Source organism: Oreochromis aureus, linkage group 2 (genome assembly GCF_013358895.1).
Source record: "Oreochromis aureus strain Israel breed Guangdong linkage group 2, ZZ_aureus, whole genome shotgun sequence".
Lineage (NCBI taxonomy): Eukaryota > Metazoa > Chordata > Actinopteri > Cichliformes > Cichlidae > Oreochromis > Oreochromis aureus.
Genome location: NC_052943.1, coordinates 3,902,977 through 3,924,183, shown reverse-complemented (window position 1 = coordinate 3,924,183; position 21,207 = coordinate 3,902,977). Strand labels below are relative to the sequence as shown.

The 21,207-nt window shown below is 43.1% G+C and overlaps 2 protein-coding genes across 3 annotated transcripts in view; one reads left to right on the top strand and one right to left on the bottom strand.

Annotated features, from left to right (window-relative positions):
• psd2 (pleckstrin and Sec7 domain containing 2) overlaps nucleotides 1–8,946 on the top strand; it is a 36,773-nt gene extending 27,827 nt beyond the window's left edge. For both annotated transcript variants that reach the window (XM_039615515.1, XM_031751411.2), the window contains exons 8-15: nucleotides 1,617–1,706; nucleotides 1,886–1,929; nucleotides 2,037–2,227; nucleotides 2,324–2,394; nucleotides 4,381–4,538; nucleotides 5,221–5,365; nucleotides 5,606–5,749; nucleotides 5,992–8,946. In XM_039615515.1, the coding sequence (XP_039471449.1) occupies nucleotides 1,617–1,706; nucleotides 1,886–1,929; nucleotides 2,037–2,227; nucleotides 2,324–2,394; nucleotides 4,381–4,538; nucleotides 5,221–5,365; nucleotides 5,606–5,749; nucleotides 5,992–6,222 (1,074 nt within the window). In that variant the 3' untranslated portion in view covers nucleotides 6,223–8,946. The remainder of the gene's footprint in view (nucleotides 1–1,616; nucleotides 1,707–1,885; nucleotides 1,930–2,036; nucleotides 2,228–2,323; nucleotides 2,395–4,380; nucleotides 4,539–5,220; nucleotides 5,366–5,605; nucleotides 5,750–5,991) is intronic.
• Nucleotides 8,947–14,241: 5,295 nt separating this feature from the next.
• purab (purine-rich element binding protein Ab) lies at nucleotides 14,242–20,798 on the bottom strand. Its single transcript, XM_039615512.1, has one exon. It carries the CDS (start codon nucleotides 20,730–20,732, stop codon nucleotides 19,896–19,898), a length of 837 nt encoding a protein of 278 aa, XP_039471446.1. The 5' UTR covers nucleotides 20,733–20,798; the 3' UTR covers nucleotides 14,242–19,895.
• Nucleotides 20,799–21,207: the final 409 nt, after the last annotated feature.

Sequence of the window (21,207 nt, the reverse complement as noted above, 5' to 3'; positions counted from 1 at the left end):
TCTGCTGTCTAAGTGTTGTTTTTGCAAGCTTAGCTTTAACAAAATGTTGGTTAGTTGTTTAGTCCCGTCAGAACAAGGAACGCTAACTAAAGTGTTACTGGCTTGTTGCTGCTGCCCTAGAACACTGACTACAGTGACCCTGACACTAATGAATGGATCAAAGTTAGATAAACTAGCTGACGTTGGCTAAATAGCTTTCACATTTGCTTTGACAGTGAAAAATTTCTTGTCCTTCACCTCCCAACGGCAGTATTATCGACCCATCCAGATCAAAGATATATGTAATTATCAGTGATAGGTGATTTTCAGCAAGATACAAACATATCCAAAGTGGACCAGGGCAGGGACTTTTTTGTGTGTGACTGAGAGCTGTATATGAATCTGGAGTCCCCAAAACGTGCAGCTTGTTGACCTTCAGGTCTTACCTCACAGGACTGAAAACTGAATTGGACAACAGAGTCTAAATACAGGCCTTTGTCAGCAATGCCAGGTCTTCAGCTATGTCCTCTTTTAAGTATAGTTCTTCTTCTTTCCCTTCTCTGTCTGTGCTTTTCTCCCAGCTTCTCTCTCCCCTCCCTGGCCTAGTTTCTGACCTGTTTCTGTCTCTCCTCTCCTCCTGTAGTCTCGTCTGTTCACTTCTAAAAACAGGGGCACTGTGGTCTGCATAACATGATCCATCATAGGCCTTTTGCTTTGCTTTTCTTCACCCTCCTGCTAATAGTAGTTTTACTTAATAGCCCTTCTCTAATTAAAATCCTCTCTTTTCTCAATCTCTTTCCCTCCTTTTCAAATCCATCCTCTGCTAACCATATCTGGTCCCCTGGTCTCTCTCTGCCCCTGCAGGTGGTAAGTATACGTACAGTACTAACACTCTCCTCGTTCACAAATGCTCCTCTTTTGTCAGCCGACAATAGAATTGAAGTCATATTTTTAAAATATGTGTATTTTCATATTTAATGGAAGCATGCACACACAGTTGTACACATTTCGTTCAGTGAGACAAAAGTATTTAAATACCTAAGTTTGGTTGGCATTTATTCTGCTTAAATGAAAACTGATCATTCAGTGAAGTTGTGAATTAGAGTATTGTCTTCTTGTGACCATTAGTGGATCATACCAGTAAAGAGAGAATAAAACATTTTCCACTGCCTGTCAGATCACATCCTGAATAATTTCTGTTTTCACTGGAAAAGGGAACTGGGCTGTCTTGTCTGTTATGTAGCCTCCCTGGAGGAATGTGTGAATCAAACTTCAGATCAGTTTTATTTCCACTTCTGTGTCTATTCAGGTTAGAAACACCTCCCTCTGATTTTTCCCACTAACGAGGCATCATGATTAGAGGTCAAAACGCTGGTAAAAGGTGTGTTTGATATGCTCTAATATAGGCAGTACAACTGGCGTAGGACCTCAGCTGTATAACACTGCCACCCAGTGGACAGAATCTAATCTGCATCGTCATTGGAGTGGATAAAACTGGGTGTAAAGCACCAGTTGCTTTAAAATAATAATAATGATAAATTTTTTAAAAATCTGTTCATACACATGCCCCCCCAAAAATCATCAAATTGTTGTTTGTTCATTTCTCTCTGTCTCTTGGTGTGTTCTCCTCTCCTCAGAACATTGGGAAGAAGATGTCCTGTCAGCAGTTTATCAGTAATCTAGAAGGTCTCAACAACGGCAAAGACTTTCCCAAAGATTTATTAAAGGTACAGAACTCGTCCTGAAGTAGCACAGCAACAGGAGACTGAGTCAGCTTGATTGTTATTTATTCATTTATTCTCAGCCACAGACTAAAGTTTGTGTTGTCTTTCCAACCCTGTGGTCTAATTTTTTATTTTTTTTTAAAGAAAATGTTCACAAGTTCCCTCTTTTGTTGCCTGCACAGGTTTTGTATAACTCGATCAAGAACGAGAAGCTTGAGTGGGCAGTGTGAGTATGCGTTCTGTGCTCATCAAAAGGATAAGTGTTTGGAGTATGCAAGTTTTTTGAAGTAAGTGCACTTGAATACATCTCAATGGGTGTTTGTGTGTGTGCAGTGAGGAGGAGGAGCTGAGGAAGAGTCTGTCAGAACTGGTTGAGGAGCAATGTGAGGGCGGGAGTAAACGTGTTGCTAGGGTAACGGATGGCAGTAACCCTTTCATCGCCATTCCCATTCTCCTAAATGCCGTCACCTACAAGCATGGCGTGCTGACCCGCAAGAGCCACGCCGACATGGACGGCAAACGCAGTGAGTACACACATTTTTGACTCAAGTTAGCAAATCGTTTATGATTAAAAAAACATAGTAATGAAGGAAGAGCTTTCTTTGTGTTTTTTCTCCTAGCTCCAAGGGGTCGCCGTGGATGGAAGAAGTTCTATGCGGTTCTGAAAGGGATGATCTTATATCTCCAGAAGGTACCGCATCTCATCCTCTTCTCTGTTACCATAGAAACACATCCACCACCGCAGTGACAGCAGTGGTGGATGCTGTGAGCTTCTGTGCTCTGTGTGTGTGTGTGTGTGTGTGTGTGTGTGTGTGTGTGTGTGTGTTCCAGAAAGGGAGGGAGACAGAAAAGGCATTAAGAGAGGAAATGAGGCCGGCCTGTCTAAGTGTGTGTTTGTCTCCCCCTGCTGGCAGGAAGGCTTTACAAACAGCACATAAGGTTAAATGAATTAGCTTCTATTTCTTGTCATCAGGGTAGTATTTTTAATTTCAGGTGATAGTATGAAGTAGAGCTGGGCGATATGACCCAAAATTCATATCTCGATATTTTTTAGCTGGATGGCGATATAAGATATATATCTCGATATTTTTTTAAAGCCATAAAGTAAGAACAAAAAGAGAGTTCGTAGTCAAAGCTGTGTCCCAGATGTCACACAGGCACTTTTATTAACATACAGCATAGATGTGAAAAAAACTACTCAAAAATAAATTATGAGCATTTATTAAATAATGATGCTCTATAAATAAAAGAAAACTATGTTGTTTTGTGCATAACAAAGAGCTCACAATTGTGCAGTCAAAATGTAAACTAACAGACGCTGAGCATAATAACAAAGACAGATTTCACAGCTGCTCTGTTCCGAACTTCTACTGCGTGACTGACAGCCTGGAGTTTGAAATCTGCTTCGTAACCATGTCTCTGAACAGGAGCCATTTATGGTCCTTATACACACACAATACGGTAATATTACGTTGAAGCACAGTACGTATCACTCCGCGAGGCTCCTCGGTAGCCGTAATTTCATTTCATTTCATTTATTTATTTATTTATTCCACACATGGTTCAACAGTTTTTCTTTTCCTACATACAGAACCTCCTTCCCTTAATATGACACTGCACCCATGGGTGGAAAGGAGCAGGAAGAAGAATAAATTCTTGTTAGCACCTGCCCCCTATCTGCAATCCAAATATTATTACAAGAGGGCGCCAATAACCCCCAAAAAACCCTCTAACATGTAACTTTTTGTAACACTGCAAAACTAAACAACAAATCAAAATAATCAGCAATATACAGCATTAAATGGCAATGAGAATTTTTTTTTTCTTCCACGTTTAGCCCAAATTACTTTCATGTTCTTCATATTGATTTATCCTTTTAAATATGTAACACATTTTAAAACGGTGCATGTTTGTACAACTCTTAAGATTATCTTCGAGAGAATTCCATATTCTTATGCCTTTGACTGTCGGACACATTTGCCTTTGTGTGGTCCTAGCAAACTTATGCTTAAAGTCAAACTTCTGTCAAACTAATGCTCCGACAATCCGTCAAGCGGTGCAGCTCCGTAGCTTACCAAAGTCGAACTAAAGCATTTTTTGACAGATTGCTGAGCGCTGTGTATCACATAAAATCGGTTCGCGGTCATCAAGCACAACCAGAATTCATACAAAAGGCGCGCAGTCAACTTTTGAGAAAATGAAAGGATTTCAGGCCGTGCAGTTAGGCGTTAGCGTGGTTAGCTCGTTAACACACTGACGCCGTCCAGCCCCACGCACGGGGCGATGCGCAGTAACTTCTTAACGGAGATTTGCCGTGTCCATCTTGTCGCTGCCTGCAGGTGAAGCGATGGGGGAGGAGGGGGAGTTGTGTTCAGTGAAGGAGAGGCGAGGTCGAGTAACGTTGGGTAGAGACAAAAGTGGACGACAGAGAGGCAAACTTGCGGCTCCGCAACTATAATTATAACGTAACATAGACTATATCGATATAAAGGATATTGTCACATCTTATATCTCGTATAAAAATATATCGATATTTTTTAAAAACTCGATATATCGCCCAGCTCTAGTATGAAGGTGATACTCTGGTGTCAACCTTAATGTAGTGATCCGGACGCCATCGATACGTGCAACAGTTTGCAGGTAAAAGATGTTCCTTTTATTCTTGTTACTTACCCAGGATGAGTACAAGCCAGATACCGACATTTCAGAGGTGGACCTGAAGAACGCAGTGCGGATCCACCACGCTTTAGCTACTCGTGCCACCGACTACAGCAAGAGAGCCAACGTACTGAAGCTCAAAACCTCAGACTGGAGAGTCTTTCTGCTGCAGGCACCGTAAGTTATCTGTCCTTAAACAGAGTAAAATTTTAGGTTTTTAAATTTTACAACTTTTTGTTTTCAAGTTTTAATTTTGCATTATTTTTGATGAAACCATGTTACTTCGTCTTGAGAATGAATGTTTTAAGAGGATAAGCAGGTGTAGAAGAGAAGGGTGTGTGGTGCATAAGGTTCAAGGTTCAAGGTTCTTTATTTGTCACATGCATAGTTATACAAGTATAACACACAGTGAAATGTATCCTGACACGCTCCTCGACATGTGCAAAAAAAGGGGGGCGGTAGAGGAATAACATTATAATGATCTATGAATAATCTGTAACTAGCCCCGCTCTTAAGAAGAATTTGTATGGTGGTTTAAGGTGCTAAAAAAGGAGTACTGACTAATAATCTCATAATGGAAGGCACTATTTCTCATTTGATATTCACCATGCCTCAAAACACTGATTACACTAATATTGTGTCGAATAACTTCAGAACTGTTTCTGTGCCGGATTTGTCATTTAGATTTGAAATCTTAAAAGGTTTCAATCGAAAATGTAGATGTGTAGTATAACTAGTTGGATGTTTGATATGATTTTAATTGCTCAGTTGCTGTCATTGTTTTCCTGCTAAAATGAAACATACTACTATTAAAACCTGAATGAATTGGTTCTCTGTCTTTGTTTCTGTCTCTCTCCAGGAGTGAGGAGGAGATGATGTCTTGGATCTTCCGGATTAACCTGGTGGCGGCGCTGTTTTCTGCCCCAGCCTTCCCTGCTGCTATCGGCTCCATGAAGAAATTCTGTCGGCCCATCCTGCCGTCCTCATCTACCCGACTGAACCAGGTCCGCACTCAAGCACACGCACAGATGGTAGCACGCATTAGAAACACGAGCTTCCTTCTCTTGGATCCCACAAGAAACATTATACACCAATGTCAGCATTCAGCATCTAGTACTAATTGCATATAGCACACAGTCTATTTCAGCAGCATGCACATTTTACATATGCTATTTGTGTGTGCTTACATCTGATTGGCTGTTTTTGGGGTCCTCTGGAATCTGTTTGCGCTGTGATTGGTGCAGGAGGACCAGCTGCTGAGTCACGAGAGCAAGCTGAAGCAGATGAGCCTGGAGCTGGAAGAACACCGGAAAAATATCCCCTCGGCTGACCCAAAAAGCCGAGAGTGGGAGGAGTACCGGCTCAAAGAGCACTACCTCGCGTACGAGGTAAATTCTTTGTGTTGCTTTTGTTAATTTCTCTGTTTTAAATTTTTTTTTAAGCTGATAAACAGCTAAAAGACCACGAATTGTCTGCTGTAATATTTTTAGAGTCAAAGGCCACTTTATTTAAAAGCTGGGGTAGACAACCTGTTTTTTGGCAAATCGTGTTTAACTCTTGATTAATTGTACTTTGGTCTTTTTGTCTTCAAAAACACATCTCTCCCTCCTCCACGCCCCTCTCTGAGCAGAAGACTCGGTATGAGACATACATCAGCCTCCTGCAGGCTAAAATATGCACAGAGACGGATGACCTTGAAAAGATTGAGGCCAGCGTGATGGGCGGCCTGATCATGGAAGGCGGTCTGGCCGGCCGCGAGTGCCACCTCCGCAAGACGCAGTCCTCGCCGTCCATCAGTCAGGCGCACGGCGGCCTGAACGGGAGGGCAGCTGGATGCGCTGTCCCAGGAAAGAGGAGCTGAGGAAAGAAGACCAAATGCCACAGCCCTCAAAGCAGCATCTCTTCAAGCCAAACTAGTTAAATCCTACAAGTCCTTCTCGGATTTGCTGTTAGCATTTTATTTATTGTGCTCCATTCTTTAGTAAGCCATCACTATCCTTCCCAGAATTTATCAACCGTGATGATAAGTTCCTGTAATGAGCAATAGATAAGAAGAGTGTGCCCTTGATACCCCACCACAAGCGACCCTGCCAAACCTCAGTTTTTTTAGCTTTTGTTATTGCACATTACAACGATCATAACTGTGATCACTATTTATAGCAGCATCGTCAGTATTAATTTTTGAACTCAGACTGAAGAGTTGTCTTTAGTTGAAATGTGTTTTTTAGTTGTGAGCTGCAGTAGTTTATAACCTGTCGATATAAGACTGCACAGACACAGACTGGGTTTCCTTTGCCTTGCTCCGCAGCCCGGGAGTCAAGCAGTGATTGAGATGGACATAGTACAGATGGTACTACTGTAGCATTTTGGCTTTACTTCAACTCGCGTTTACACACTCGGCCACTCACAGGCCTGTGTGCTTTATGGACCTACAATATTGTTGGAGAAAGGTGTCTGAAGATGCAACATATCTGTCCCGGAGATATAGGAACTCGGAGAAGAACTCAGAAGGATCAGATTCCTGTATAGCATATTTATTTATTTATTTAACCTTTATTCACCCCAGCAAGGGTTCCCCTCTCAACATTCACACATTTACATACATTCACATGTGAGCAGGAGCTGCCAAGAGGAACCATAGTTTAAACTGTTCACTGAGCTGCTCCACCGGAGGAACTGGAGGTTGAGTGCCTTACTCAAGGGCACCTCGGCACTAGCTGTTGAGGGATTTAAAGAATACTGTTACTTGTCAGAGATCAAACATGTGTTCCTGTGATTTTTGAGCTGCCGCTTCCCCCCTCTAATACTAACTTGTGTTTAACTGTATGTTTCTGTAGAGGGCAAAAGCACTGTGCCATGTACTGTGTTATCCACTTACTGCTCTTTCTGTACCATGACTGAGTAAACTGAGCTGCCAGGATTCATATGTAACAATATATGGTTGGGCGTGAGGTTTCTGAAGACTGAAGGGCTGAACAGGAAAGTGTGGGTGGGCTGGTGTGTGCACATGCATGTGTGTGTACGCGTGTGTGTGTGTGCATTGGCGTGCTTTTGAAAGTGGCTTCAGTTAAGAATTTCAACTTGTAGGCGACAGGAAGAAGTAAATATAGCAGGGTCATGTTATTTGTATAAAGATTTTGTTGAGCACGTTGAGAGAAAACAAGCCGACGGCCTTCTGCTGAACAGCACTGCCGGCACAGTCAGACCTGGATCTCTCAAAAGCATCTTCATGACAAAGCCAGCCACGTGATAAAACGTGTTTATAACTCTTACAAAGTCTGACTGATCTCTGCTTTGATTTAGAACATGCTACATGGACCTATCGCAGCGTCGTTTGCCCTGTTATAATTTGGGGAATTTGACTTTCTCTTGCCAAGCTGCTTATTAGATGAAGATGTTTTTGAGAAAGCAGGCCCTGACCGATTTCAGATGGAGGCTGGCTGACAGCAGAGCGTAGCAGCAGGACTGCTCTAGCATAGTGGGCTAAAGTCAGGTAGGCTGACAGCATGCTGGACAGGAGAGGGGAACGGCAGCAAAACAACTCCACCAGCAAAGTAGCCATCAAAACACCCTCCACATGGGTGAGAAGGAGCTGATGGAGGAGAGACTTGTTTTCTTAGAAGAGACTGGTTTGGTTTTCTTAGTACGACCGTCTCTGCCAGCCAAGAACAGGCAAAATGGACATCCAGCACACATAACTCCAAACTGAGGAAAACAACATAATGAGGCCGATTCTTCTGGAAGGAGGACTTGTGTAAGGTTGTGGGGAAAAGGACATATGGTGGTATCACTCTCTGTGCACACCTTAATTGATCCTATATCCCCCAAACACACACACACACACACACACATACACATACGCACGTTCTCTTTCTGTGTAATTTCTTATGTTATGACACAACTGTAGATCAGTGAGTTCAGCGCCCCCCTCACACAAACACAGTGTGGCTCAGAAGCATGTCGACATAACCAGGGTTGCGGATATTGATGGTAGGAACGATTATATCTTCGGCTCCGGACACATTGCTTCTGTTGCTACGTACATTGTATTAATAGTGACTGATGGGATCTGAGATCCTTTTGGGACTTTGCTGGAAACCTGGAATCACAGCTGGAATCCTGGAACCTGATTCTTGTACAGACCAAAATGCTGAAACAGGAGCGGAGCTTTCAGAGAGGAAGTACTTTTTCTAAAGCTGTATTGTTAGGGTAAATACCTGCTTTCTTACAGGGAGACTTCCCCTTATAGTCACTTTGGCTGTTGTGCTAACCATTGTTTCCCAATGTTCTAGGTTAGGCCTGTGCTGTAATATAGGATTGTGGAAAAAAAAAATAGTTGATTGTTATGTTTTATTTAAGTAAAAACAAAAGACAACTTCGGCACTTTGATGTCAGGATTGGATCTTTCTTTTTGTTTGTTTTCTTTGTATATCTGAACTTTTCTGACAGGATGCTCATACTATGTAAAGGACATATTTACTGAATATTTAGTCTGTGCTTCATAAAGTAAGCTTTTATACAGATTGATTGTGGTTGTAATTTATAAAACTGTCAAGACTAAAAAAAATGAAAAGCTAAAACAAAAGCCTTACAAGTTTTTTAATTTGTGTGCTGCTGACATCTTTGGCATTCTGCAGACATGACTATTCCTGTCTAATGCTTTTAAACGTCTCCTGTTTACAGCTATGCTCACTTTCCTCCACAGGTCAGTGCACTTGTTTGTAAGTTGCTGCTAAAATGTGTTGCCTTGCAGTTAAACTGTCAGTTTTTAAGATGCACGTTTACCCATAATGGAGCACATTTATCGTAAACCCTCATTGGCCACTTTATTAGGTTCGACCCACCCTTTTATTTTCCTTCAAAACTGTATTCTTTACACAAAGGTGCTGGAGACACTCCTCAAGGATTTTGGCACTTCACAAAGTTGCTGCAGATTTTTTAGCTATTTATCCATGACGTGAATCTCCTACATCCCACATCTCAGTACAGTAAACTCATTGTCATGTTCAAGAAACCTCTTTGAGATGATTTGAGCTTTGTGACATTAAGCTTTATCAGAAGATTGGTACACTGTGGTCATAAAGGGAAGGACATGATCACTAGCAATACTCAAGTAGGCTGTGGTGTTTAAAGGAGGCTCAGTTGGTACTAAGGAGTATGATGATAAAATATTTGCAACATCAAGGGAGAATAGGTCCATCCTTTCATGTTGGTTATGCCAAATTCTAATCCAAATCATCCAAATATTCAAGGAGAAATCAACACTCCTCAGGCCAGGCAAACTTCTTCCAATCTCCTGTTGTCCTGAGTTTTCTCTGCATTGTAACTTCGGTTTCATGTTTTTAGTTGACAAGAGTGACATGCTGTGGTCTTCTGCTGCTGCAGCCCGTCTGCTTCAAGGCTTGATGTGTTCAGAGATCCTCTTCTGAACACTTGGTTGTAATGAGTGGTCATTTGAGTTACTGTTGCCTCCCTGTCAGTTTGATGCAGTCTGCCCATTCGCTTTCTGACCTCTGGCATCAACAATCATTTTCACCCAGAGAACCGAACTACCGCTCACTGGATATTTACTCTTTTTCAGACCACTCTCTGTAAAAACTATAGATGGATTTGGAGGGAAATCCCAGCAGATCAGCAGTTTTTCTAAAATACTAGGTCCAACCTGTTTGTTACCAACAACTATGCCATGTTCTGATGCTCTGTTTGAATTTCAGCAGGCTATCATGATCATGCCTGCATCCCTAATTGCATTATGTTGCTGCCATGTGCACAAGAGGTTGAACATGTGTACCTAATAAAGTGGCCAGTGAATGTATATTTTTATGTTATATACACATACTCAAAAAAACTTTAAAAAAAAAAGTTTCTGTAAAAGTTTAGCTATAGGTTGCTTCATGACAGAGACCGCAGACACATGGCGATGTGTTTGTGGAACAAACAACCTATTTTGTGTGTGACGTGTTTGGTACACAACCATAGCCTCACAGCTGAGATCGTAGGCAATAGAGCTAAGCATGACTTAATTTTTTTTTTTTTTTTTTTTTTTTAGTTCAAGAACATGATAAATATTTAATTACACATTTAGTACAACATAACTAAGTCACTATAATAATTTAATATGCTTAGTTTAAGACTATAAGGAACGAATGAATATCCTGTATCTGCCCACATATTAGTCACAATAACGTTGTTTTTTTTGTTTTGTTTTTTAAATGTCTACTCGACTATTTCCTCTTAGTTTTCCTTTGCCCCAGATTTATAATAAAGGTGATTCAGTAACAGGGTTAATTTGATACGTAACGATATAAAGAATTAGCCGATGTGAAAAAACAGGTATGGTAGACCGTGTGCTGTGCCACGCGCTGCCTGTTACAGAGAGTGTTGCATTATTACTTGTAGCTGTAGTGTTGCTGAATTTCCGGGTAGCTGTGTCTGCTTAAGGCTGGGTGAGTAGTCCTGCACGTTTTACTGTTGCCAAGTCCGCTTGAAGGACGCATGCGTAGCGGGTGCATCGTTGCGTGCCATCTGCCTGGCTAGCGGTCACACGGACGTCCGCGATGGGGAAACTGTAACACTGTCCTACAGTAAGTGTTTCAAACCGAAATATGTCCGCTGAACCATTTCTGGCATACATTTGAAAATGCACATTGCTGTGAGTATTGAGACCTCCAGATCATTTAAGTTTTTTTTTTAAACAAACAAGAAGTTGTGACATAAAAAAGACAACAAATTTGGCGCCATTGAAAGTCACGTTAAAGCTTAAAAAAGACCTGCCAGAATTTATGAATAAATGAACTGCAAATATTAGCTTTATTATATAACTTTAAAGTAACAATTTTTAAGGCTGATAAACACAGAGGTAAGGAGCGAGTGAGGAGTCAGTCAATTTACCTGTCAATCCACATTTTGAACCTATCACAGCCAAAGAAGCACAGGAGTCACTAACACAGCTAGCAATGTTTGATTTTACTGCCCCACAAAAATACATGCTTTAAAAAAAAATTGAAAAAAATTAAGGAAGTAAAAGTAAGAAAAAAAAAGAAAAAGTTTTTATTGTTTTATCTATTCTGCACAGGACTCACACAACATCAACAGCAGGTGCTGGTCTCATAATCAACCAGAGTCAGTGCAGCGTAACCAGAGCTCTTTTTTTCCCTCTGCATTCTTGTTCAGTGACATATATTGGAGCCTACATCACACACACTGCAACTCAACCCTGCGAACCCTGAGGGACGTGTTAATGCTGGTAGAAGCTAGCTATTGTCGGCAGCTGTGTTTTGTGTAACTCTTCTGACTTTCAAACCTGAGAGTACCACGAGTTCCCTTTTAAATGCTATAATTTGAGAGTGTACTAGTGTTTTGTTGAAACTTTTTTTTGCAGCTATAATCGTGAGTACAGTGTGTATCTTCCCAGCTTTTAAAATGACCCTAGCCAGCTCATAATGGGGTCAAATGCTAAAATCAGTCAATAAATTCATACTTGAATTTGGCATCTGTTTCCCCTTACACTCTAACTGTATTTGTTTGGTATAGCACAGAAGTATGTGCAAATATATTCTGAGAACTTTAGTATATAACCATCATAAGCATATGTATCACTACTTTACTATTACATTATTAACTGTAGAATCAAATCTAACCTCTTATGTGTCACTTTCTCTGTTTGCAGCAGTCTCTCAAAAACATGACTCCTTTATAAGTAGTGAAAACAACAAAAATTTGATTAAGGGAATGAATTGCCACATTAGCCATGAAGCTTCTCATTTTCAATCCTTCCACCTTTGTAACAAAGACAGGATATTTTTTATTGCCCTAAGAAGTTGGGATTTTTTTTATTGATCCTGCAGAAATGAGGCAGACCAAAAGTCTCTTTCAACCTCTTTTAAGGTTCCTTTTTTTTTTTGTTGTTGCTTTCAGATTCTGTCGCTCTCCTTCTTTGCCTTCTTTGCATCATCCAAGAAGGGGGATTGGAGAAGGATTTTCTTTTTGCCAGGTAAAGTTTCCACGGTTGGTCTGGTTGTTCCACTATTTCGGTTGCCAGGGAAAATAAAAGCGCTGCCTTTCTCCTGTTTTGCAGTCTACATTTTCCCAGGAGATTTTGAACCTGCTTTCCATCAGAACTGCACCATGAGAACAAGGCTTACTAGCGTCCGGTCTGAATGCTGATAGCATCGTTGCATTTTGCAGCAGCAGTTTGAGCATAAAGTTAAAGTAACTTTAAACTCCCTTTAGGCATACGGCATAGTTGAGTAATCCATATAAGGTGCCATTAGTTTAATTAGTTTCCCCTGTTGCAACAAGCAATCGGACCACATCACCGAAATCCTCACCTGGATGATAACATGGTAGTTAATACTGTGCTCCGTGATCTAGGGGCTGCCTATGATTTTCTACAGAGGGCTGGAGCGCTGTGTAAAATTTGACTTTTTGGGTCATGGTGGTCAAGTGACATGTCACATGGATTAAGAATGCCCTGAGCAGTGAGTCTTATGCCTGCATTTTAGACCACGGTATTCCCATGCACTCTTTGACCACCTGTCTCTGGAATAAGTAAAGGCAAAATGTCAAAAAAACAAACCAAATCCATCCACTGTCGTTACCCTCCTATGTGCCAGTCAGTCCTGAAGATGTCTGTGTGTGGTGACTCTTGATGTTCTGACACCAACTTTCTTTCAAGTTCTTGATTTGACTTTTCTTGACAGTCTTTCCAAAGCTGCAGTGATTCCTGTTGAATGTGCACCTTTTTCCTATCACACTTTCCCTTTCTGGTCTACTTTCCATGAATATGTTTCGATACAGCACTCTGTGAACAACGAGTCTTTTCTGGAGCCTTCTGTGTCTAACTGTCCTTACAGACAATCATCAGACAATCATCATCAGGTGTCGACGATCATCATCTGGACAACTGTCAAGTCAGCAGTCTTCCCCATGATTGTGGTTTCGTGCACTGAACTAGACTGAGGTATATATACTGTTTGGATGTTATAACAACTTAAGATACTGGATTTTATCCAAACTGGGATGAAAAAAAGGATTAAAATCTTTCAAGGTTATAAAAGATCACTGACAGGTAAAGTGCCTGTGTAGGTTCTCCACCAATCAATTCACCTTCAGAGACTTTTAGAACTGAAGAAGCCTCTTGGATGAGGTGAAACATCTTCAAGAAATTTAAAGAAGTCCAGTTACTATCTTTCCAAGCTCCTTAGGCAGGTAAAGTGAATAACATCAATCATCTTGTTGTCGTGCAATGTGCTGCTGGCAGAGCTTGGTGGCTGCGTATGACGACATGTGCCCCAGCACGCTCCAAATACAGCACAAGAAAGCCTGGAAAACATGACAAAGAGTCAAAGGTGCTGACTTTACCTGATCCCAATCTGATCACGCAGTGGCAGGATGTGCATAAATGAGCCTGACTGATAGAGGCACCACCCTGCCGGGACACCATGAGAGGTCCAGCGTCCTGACAGAATAGGTGAGAGCTTCTTTGGGTAAACGAATTACTCTGTCAGTGCGCCCCAGCACAGCTGTGGCTACAATGGAGCTTGCCATCACCAGTGTGTGAATGTGTGTGTGAATGGGTGGATGACAGAATGTAGTGTAGAGTGCTTTGGGGTCCATAGGGACTAAGTAAAGCGCTATACAAATACAGGCCATTTACCATTTACCACAGAATGAACAAGGGCAACTTTAATCGCAGCTGATCGGTGTATATTGTCTTTCTCATTGTGCATAGAAACTTGGCAGATTTCCTTTAAAAAAAAATACTTTGGTAATAGTATGTTGAATTCAGTCAGCGATTCCTGCTGGCTGGGATTCATCGAGCCCGGGTCTGTTAAAAACAGACCATTGCGAAGTTAAAGACAGCTGTGCAGAGACCAGGACATGTGGAATGACATTTTATTGCGCCATTAGTCATTTTTCAGACAACAAAGCTCCCTCAACATTAAAACAAACAGCAATGTACAAAACAGCACACCTTTGTTTTATTTTTTTGCCATCAACGGAAATTTAATAAGGTAGTGAGAGTACATAACAGAAAGAAATGGAGTGTAAGGACGCGAGTTATGATGATGATGTCGAGATGTATAGGATGAGCTCGATGTCAAAGCCAAAGTAAGCACCATCGTCATATAGTCAGGAAAAGGCCATATTTCAGTAAGAAATATCCTAGAATGGGTGAGGAGAGGTTAAACATGATACAAGAGGGTCGTTATCACAGTTTTCAGACATTTTTATCAACTAAAAAAACAAAACAAAATAAAACGAACCAAAAAAACCAATATCGGTGTAGCACTACTTTATCATGCAATTTACTTTAGTAAACCTTCTGACACAGACAAAATATACTTCAATAAGTAGAACTCAATACATCTCTGTCCAGCAATAGTCACAAAGCCTGTAATTTATACTCTTTAAATGTGAGATCCCTATCAAAAATAATATGCAGATTTTTATTTTTCTTAATATATCTAAAGTGCAAGTATTTATCCATTTTTATTCAATGCTTTCTGTAAGTATAAAATACAAAGGAAAAAAACAGCAATGTTTTTCCTGTTTACATGTTATATTTTTCTGAAAGGAGGAGCATCATATATAACAAACCATATATATATATGTATATATATATACACACACACACACACGCCACAGATAAAATATTTTCGAAAGATACAACATATTATCTCTTATGGGGATGGTAAAGGGATTGAGACCAAACGGTGACAATGGGATATGTTCATTGTGCATTGACCCCACCCCCTTAAAAATCCAGGATCCATTTAACCCAACATCTCCAGAACAGCTTCAAGGACGTCTTCAAGAACTATACACAACAGTAGCTTTTACAGTCTGCAAACATGGTGGACCCTACTGCTCGGTGCGTGTGCAAACAGAAGACATGCTGAATGAGCTCCTCTGTCGGTGGTTTTCTAATGAGTCATATAGTGCTTGGCTTTGACCAGAGGCTGCGATTGGTTGTGTGATTAACCGGAAACTCCGAATGGCCAATGAAAGACTACAACACTGGAAACCAGAAACGGAGCACATTTGGTTGTTTTGAACGCATTAATGGAAGTTCAGTCAGTTCTTTTTTTTTGTTTGTTTGTTTTTTTAGTTAGTACTCGTATAGTCTGGTGGAGGCGCGAGCCGGCAGCCGTGTTTCATTTGTGGAAGTTTTCTGTTAAACCGTCATGTAGACGTGGCTGTTCCCCACCTGCAGCGGAGCCATCCTAGCAATCTGACACTGAGGTGCGTGCAGCAAGTAGATACCGCTGCACTTTCTGAGTCGTATCTACAACTTAACCTCTCCTCAGTCTGACGAGGAATGGTCTGGTTACCTGTAGTCTGATCAACAAAAGAAAACGGCATGCTTAAGTAAAATCTGACAAATGAATACTGCGGGCGAAAGTTTGGTTAACATCATGATTAGAGATCACTATGATGGCTGCTGCTGTGGAGAAAATCGAAACAGCGCTAACAAGCACAGAGCAGCATCGCTCATGCACATCGAACCTATCCGGAGCCACCCGAGGACGGCACACCATCACGTCCGCTGACACAGAAAACAAGACGAACGACATCCGCCTACCATGTTGCATTTAAGTCCTAGAGATGGATGACTGTGTAGATGTGGGCACAACGTAACTGTGAGGTGACTCCAGGTAAAGGTCTCACGAAATCAGGTTTGATCGCACCGGAAGTACGACAGAGCTCAGACCCGAAAAAGCCACGTTCAACGCTAAAAACACAACTGACCCAGTAGCACCTGGAGATGACAAAAGAACACATCTTTAAATCTTTTTAAAAAACAAACAAAGAAGCGAACAATGTGTGCATTTCACAGAGTGAGGCATTCACAAAGTGAACTCTATGAGCATGTTCAGGCTCTCCTCATATTTGGCCATTAGAGAAAAAGAGAAAGGAAGCGTCGTATTTCCAGTCTTAGCATGTAGCAGAGGCCTCCTGGAGGCCTAAAGTCAGTCAGGCTAAAGCTAGAACACTTTGGGGAATAAGTGCTGTATCACCACAGTGACTTCAGACTCGCAGTGACCTCAAGATGAACTCAGGTTGACCTCAGATGTGCTTTTCTGGGCACATAGTCATAGGCGGCTTGTACGTGCGTTCAATGAAAAATAAACGTTTTTTGTATTGAGGGCAGTGTGAGGAAATATAATCATCTCTGTAAGAAGTGGAAGAGATTTCCAGAGAGAAAGGTCCTAACTCGATCTGTCTGCAGCCGGGTCGGAAGGTTGTGGCAGGCTGCTGCTGCTGGTGGTAAGCCCTTACAGTGCAGTGCCAGGCTTCATCAGGCCTTTCACTGTCACTGAGACAAACGTGGGCCAGAAACAGTCCTGTGGTGAACAGATGGGATTTTCTGGAACCTTTTTTTCTTCTCCTGCCATCACAAACGCAGCCAATCAGACACAAATTAGCTTTTAAAACTAAGGATTGAACCTGTGACACCTTATGAGTCCGAGTGTGCTCCGGGGACTTCTGCTTTCGGCCCGGCCTCAGCTCTCCTACACACACGGTAGGCCTCGCTTATGAGTGCATTAGCCGCTTTTATCCAGCTGAGGCCTTTAAAGTGTTCCCTTCCCGTCAGCTAGGTGGCATGCCACACCGACAGGCTCAGTCGTATTTAACACACAGAGTTCAGCAGGACCTCAGTGCAGGGCTAAAGTTCAGCTGAGTCAAAATGAAGGGATGGACTACACGTCCTAAGTGATGAATAGTGCACAAGCAACAAGCCTTTTTTTAACGCCTGGGAAAGAGGAGCGAGACTGCGACAAGAGTCTGCCCACATCAGAGGGGATTGTGATCCTCGCCATGAAAACAACAACAAACTCCTCTGTCCTTTGGCTTCTGCCGCGGCCGATCGGTATCGCCCGGCCCGATTGAAACCCCAGAAAAGCCTAAGTCAAACTGCGGTTCACCTGTACTGCAGTCCCAGGTGAGCGAGGGCTCGCACTCAGGCTCCAAGCACACAGTTCTCTTTCTTCTAATGACAGGAGGCCTTGTGCAGTTCTAGACACAATTCAAAACACTTCAGAGGCCTCCCAAACACTCAGATAGCAACAAGAGGCCTCAACAGGGGGAGAGTATGTGTGTGTGTGTCTGTGCGTGCGTGTGTGTGTGTGTGTGTGTCAGCCACCCCTGGACCCGAGCCCCAAGATACTATTCAAGCTTAGTGTAGGCCACTGCAGAAGGGCTAACACGGAGACAGTCAGAGGTTGTTGACGGTCTGTGTTGTGTGTTTGGAGGGGAACTTTTTTTTTTTCATTTTCCTAAGGGAGGATGTAAAATACCCGAGCTAGTCTACGCGCACTGAGAGACAGACAAGGCAGCCTACTGGTTTACAGAAAGTGACAGGAAGAAAAACAAAACAATTAAAAAAAAAACAACCTCACAACGAGTCTGACTTTTTTCACCTCGAGAAGTAAAAGTCTTCACATTTTGGAAATATAATGTGGATGCATCCACTTCATCATCATGCTTTCAAATATCTACTGATCACATAGCCTATACATTTTTTTCGTCTATACACGTGATACAATGCCACGATTGGCACGTACACAATATTGCACACTAATATAAAATGTCCTACACTAGTCAGTGGCTTCGTCTCTGGCTGGGAGGGGAAACCTGACACGTTTTGGACAACATACTGTGGAGGAAAGGGGGAAAAAAAAGAAGCATCAGAATAACAATGCAAAAGTGACATATTCTGAGCGGCGAGGCCCCCAAGGAGCGATCAAGGGGCTGTAGCACCATAAAGAGATAGACACTGCCTCGGCCCTGCACTGATAGGCCTCTACATCCACTGGACCGCACTCGTACTGACTGCATGGGACCGGCCGGCTGGCCTGCCTGGCTGGCTGACTGCCTGGTTCTTTAACAGCATCCATCTCAGCTCTGACAAATAAGCCTCATCCAGCCGCTCCTGGGTTTTTGTTTTTTTATTTTTATTGTATTTATATTTTTTTGTTGTTGTTGCTGTTTTTTTCATTTTTTGTTTTTCTTTTTAACATCATGGTGCATATGGTGCGCAAAGCCACCCGTAACATTTCCAGCTTACTCTCCACGCTCGCGCACACTCAGTGAGATCCCGGGAGGCACCGATCAGTGAGAGGCCCGTCGAGCCAGGGGTGCTGCTAGGGATTCTGGGCTCCATGTTGCGCCATAGCACAGCGAGCCCCCAACGTGCCAACCCAAGAACACAACTGGACCCACCCCCCCGCCCCCAGCTCCCAGCGGCCTTTCGGCTTTACTTTTGGTGTTGCCACGCATGCTCCATGCACTGCAGGGGTGTGAATCCCACAGCCCTGGTGAGTATATATTTCTGCCTACATAACAGCACTCGTAAATGAAAACGTACAGCGGTCGAGGTCACAGACCATCCACGTGAGGACACGTAAACGAGTGGAGTGTATAAGGCACGGGTCGTAATGACGTCAGAGAGGATGCGTTGCCTCGCCGCGCGCTGCGCTGACGCGTCTTTTTTGTCTATTTGTTTGTTTCTGCGCCTTGCGCTCCCACATATGGACCTTTTTTAATATCCTTTTGCATCCCCCACCACCTTGAGGAAAACAAAAAACAAAAAACAACAACGTAAAGAAAAAAATCCCACAGAAAACGTGGGCATCTTAATAAGGAATTTTTTTTACAGCTGATTCACAAAATCATAATTAGTACATCTAAGTTAGCACTTTTTTCATTTAAGTTTATGTGGACATGGTGCAAGAGGGTTGATATTCAATAGAGTAGCTCAGAGATAGGTTTAACCCATTTGTTTGAGGTGCACATAGGCTATTTAGGTTTGTGTCTCAACCTTTTCCATAATGGCGTGAGAGAAATGCTTCCATTAGCCGACTATGTTTAGGCCAAATTAGAGACTACGGCCTACTTTGCCAACTTCTTTTCAAAACATGTGCCTACACGCATGCTGACAGGTGTTTACAAGGCCTGCAGTGCTGCCTTCTGCAACTCATCGAGCATTGCCATATTTATTCTGCGTACCTTTATAATAAACTATACATCTGGATTCGGATTTTGGTTTCATAAAGTCCATAATATATCCTCTTTGTGCTGATGTCAAATATTCCTTCTCCATGAAGACTTTATACTCTAAACCTCTGGTTTTATTTTGATTAAATCTTAAGTCTATTACCAGTTTTTAAAACACTTAAACATTTTTTTTGAAATAGCTTTGATGTGTGCAAAATCTGTCATCGATAGAGATATAAACACTCTGTTCATTGTCACTTAAATCAAGTAGGAAACGGTTCATATCTTACAGTTCAGTCCTTGATAGCAGCGGCTTACTGTTACATGGGTGGTAAGTGGGGTGACATCCAGTAAAATGAGCGAGGAGACAGCAGAGGTGCTGCCATGTCTGTGGAGGTTGTGTGTGTGGGGTGATTCCCTTGTAGATTCTCTTTCTATTTTACAGTTAAAAGTCTGGGTTGTTTTTTTTTTTTTCTCTTCAGAGTCCAACGTTGTCTCGGTTGTTTCATGTCAGCTCTCCTAAAATCCGCGTCAGTCATCGTCTCCGCCGTGCGGGCCCTCAGGTAGCAGTTCCGAGGCCCTTTTCTCTCTACTCCTCTCCTGGATCTTCCTCATCTCCTCCGCGTATTTACAGAAGGTGTTACCGAATTTGGACCACACTTTGCAGGGAACCGTAATGGAGTTCCGGTACGTGGGCTTCACCTCACTCACCCGCATGAACACCCCGTACTTATTGGAGCCCACGTCAAAGAAGAAGCGCTTGTTGTCGACAGTGAGCGAGGTGCCCTCCGGGAGCTCCGCCGGCTCCTCGTCCACGCCGTAGTCGTCGATGAGTTTGGCTAAAGCGTCGCGGAACTCGATGAGACCCTGCGCCGGCAGAGCGATGGTCTGGCCTTGCGCGCTTCCCAATCCGGGCCCCCGATTAACGGTCTGTCGGATCCTCAGGAACCGCCCCCTCTGGTTCTCTTTGAGATCCATGTAATATTTCCGATTCTCCCGCACCAGGAATTCGCTCTTGAGCGCCCGCCGGGGCTCATCCTGCACCATGTCCGGGTTGGTCGGGCCCAGCTGGGCGTAATGTTCGATAAAGTCCCCGAGATAGTCGCGGAACTCCACGGCGACAGACATGGAGAGAGTGAGGCGGCTCTTGTTTCCCCCAGCCCCGACCTCGGCTATCTTTAGGAAGCGGCCTTTAACATTCTGCTTCACGTCAAGGTAGAAGCGCTTATTCTGGATGTCGACGCGCTTCGAGGCGAGCTCCTCGGTGTCGTGCTGCAGCCGGGACATGGCGCCCATTGCGCCCGGAGGCAGCGAGCCGGGGCCTGCAGTGGGCCCTCCGTGGTCACTGCCACTGTCTCTGTCCGCCATGATGCTGCCTCCCTGCTTTACCTTCCACCGTCTCCCTCTGCCTGCTGCAACCTCGACTGCCCGTCAAACCGCTCCGCCGCTCTATCGCGAGACGAGAGAGGAGAAGAGGGTGAAAAAATGAAAGTAACTGTAGTTGGTGTTACTGTAGTACTCCGAGCGGGCTGCGTTCAAGGTCCCCGCGCGGTTTTTGCAACGTTTCGCACAATTTACATTTTAAGCCGTTAAAGTAGTCGCATAATGCAAATGAAAGCCTAAAACTCCGCAGCCGAGCTCACAGACAGATGTGTTCACATAGATAAGCGGGTCTAAGCAAAGGAAGATCACGGGGTTTGAAACCTGTGTCAAACACAGCTAAGAACAGGGCGCAGACAAAGGCTTAGCCTACCTGGTGGTTACTGGGTCGGGTGTTTCGGCACCATGGACAGTCGTTTTGGGGGTTTCAGCACCACGGACAGCGAACCCGCACGGAAGGAGA

Coding starts and splice junctions, on each gene's coding strand:
- purab (XM_039615512.1), bottom strand. CDS start 20,732: ATGGCGGACAGAGACAGTGGCAGTGACCACGGAGGGCCCACTGCAGGC.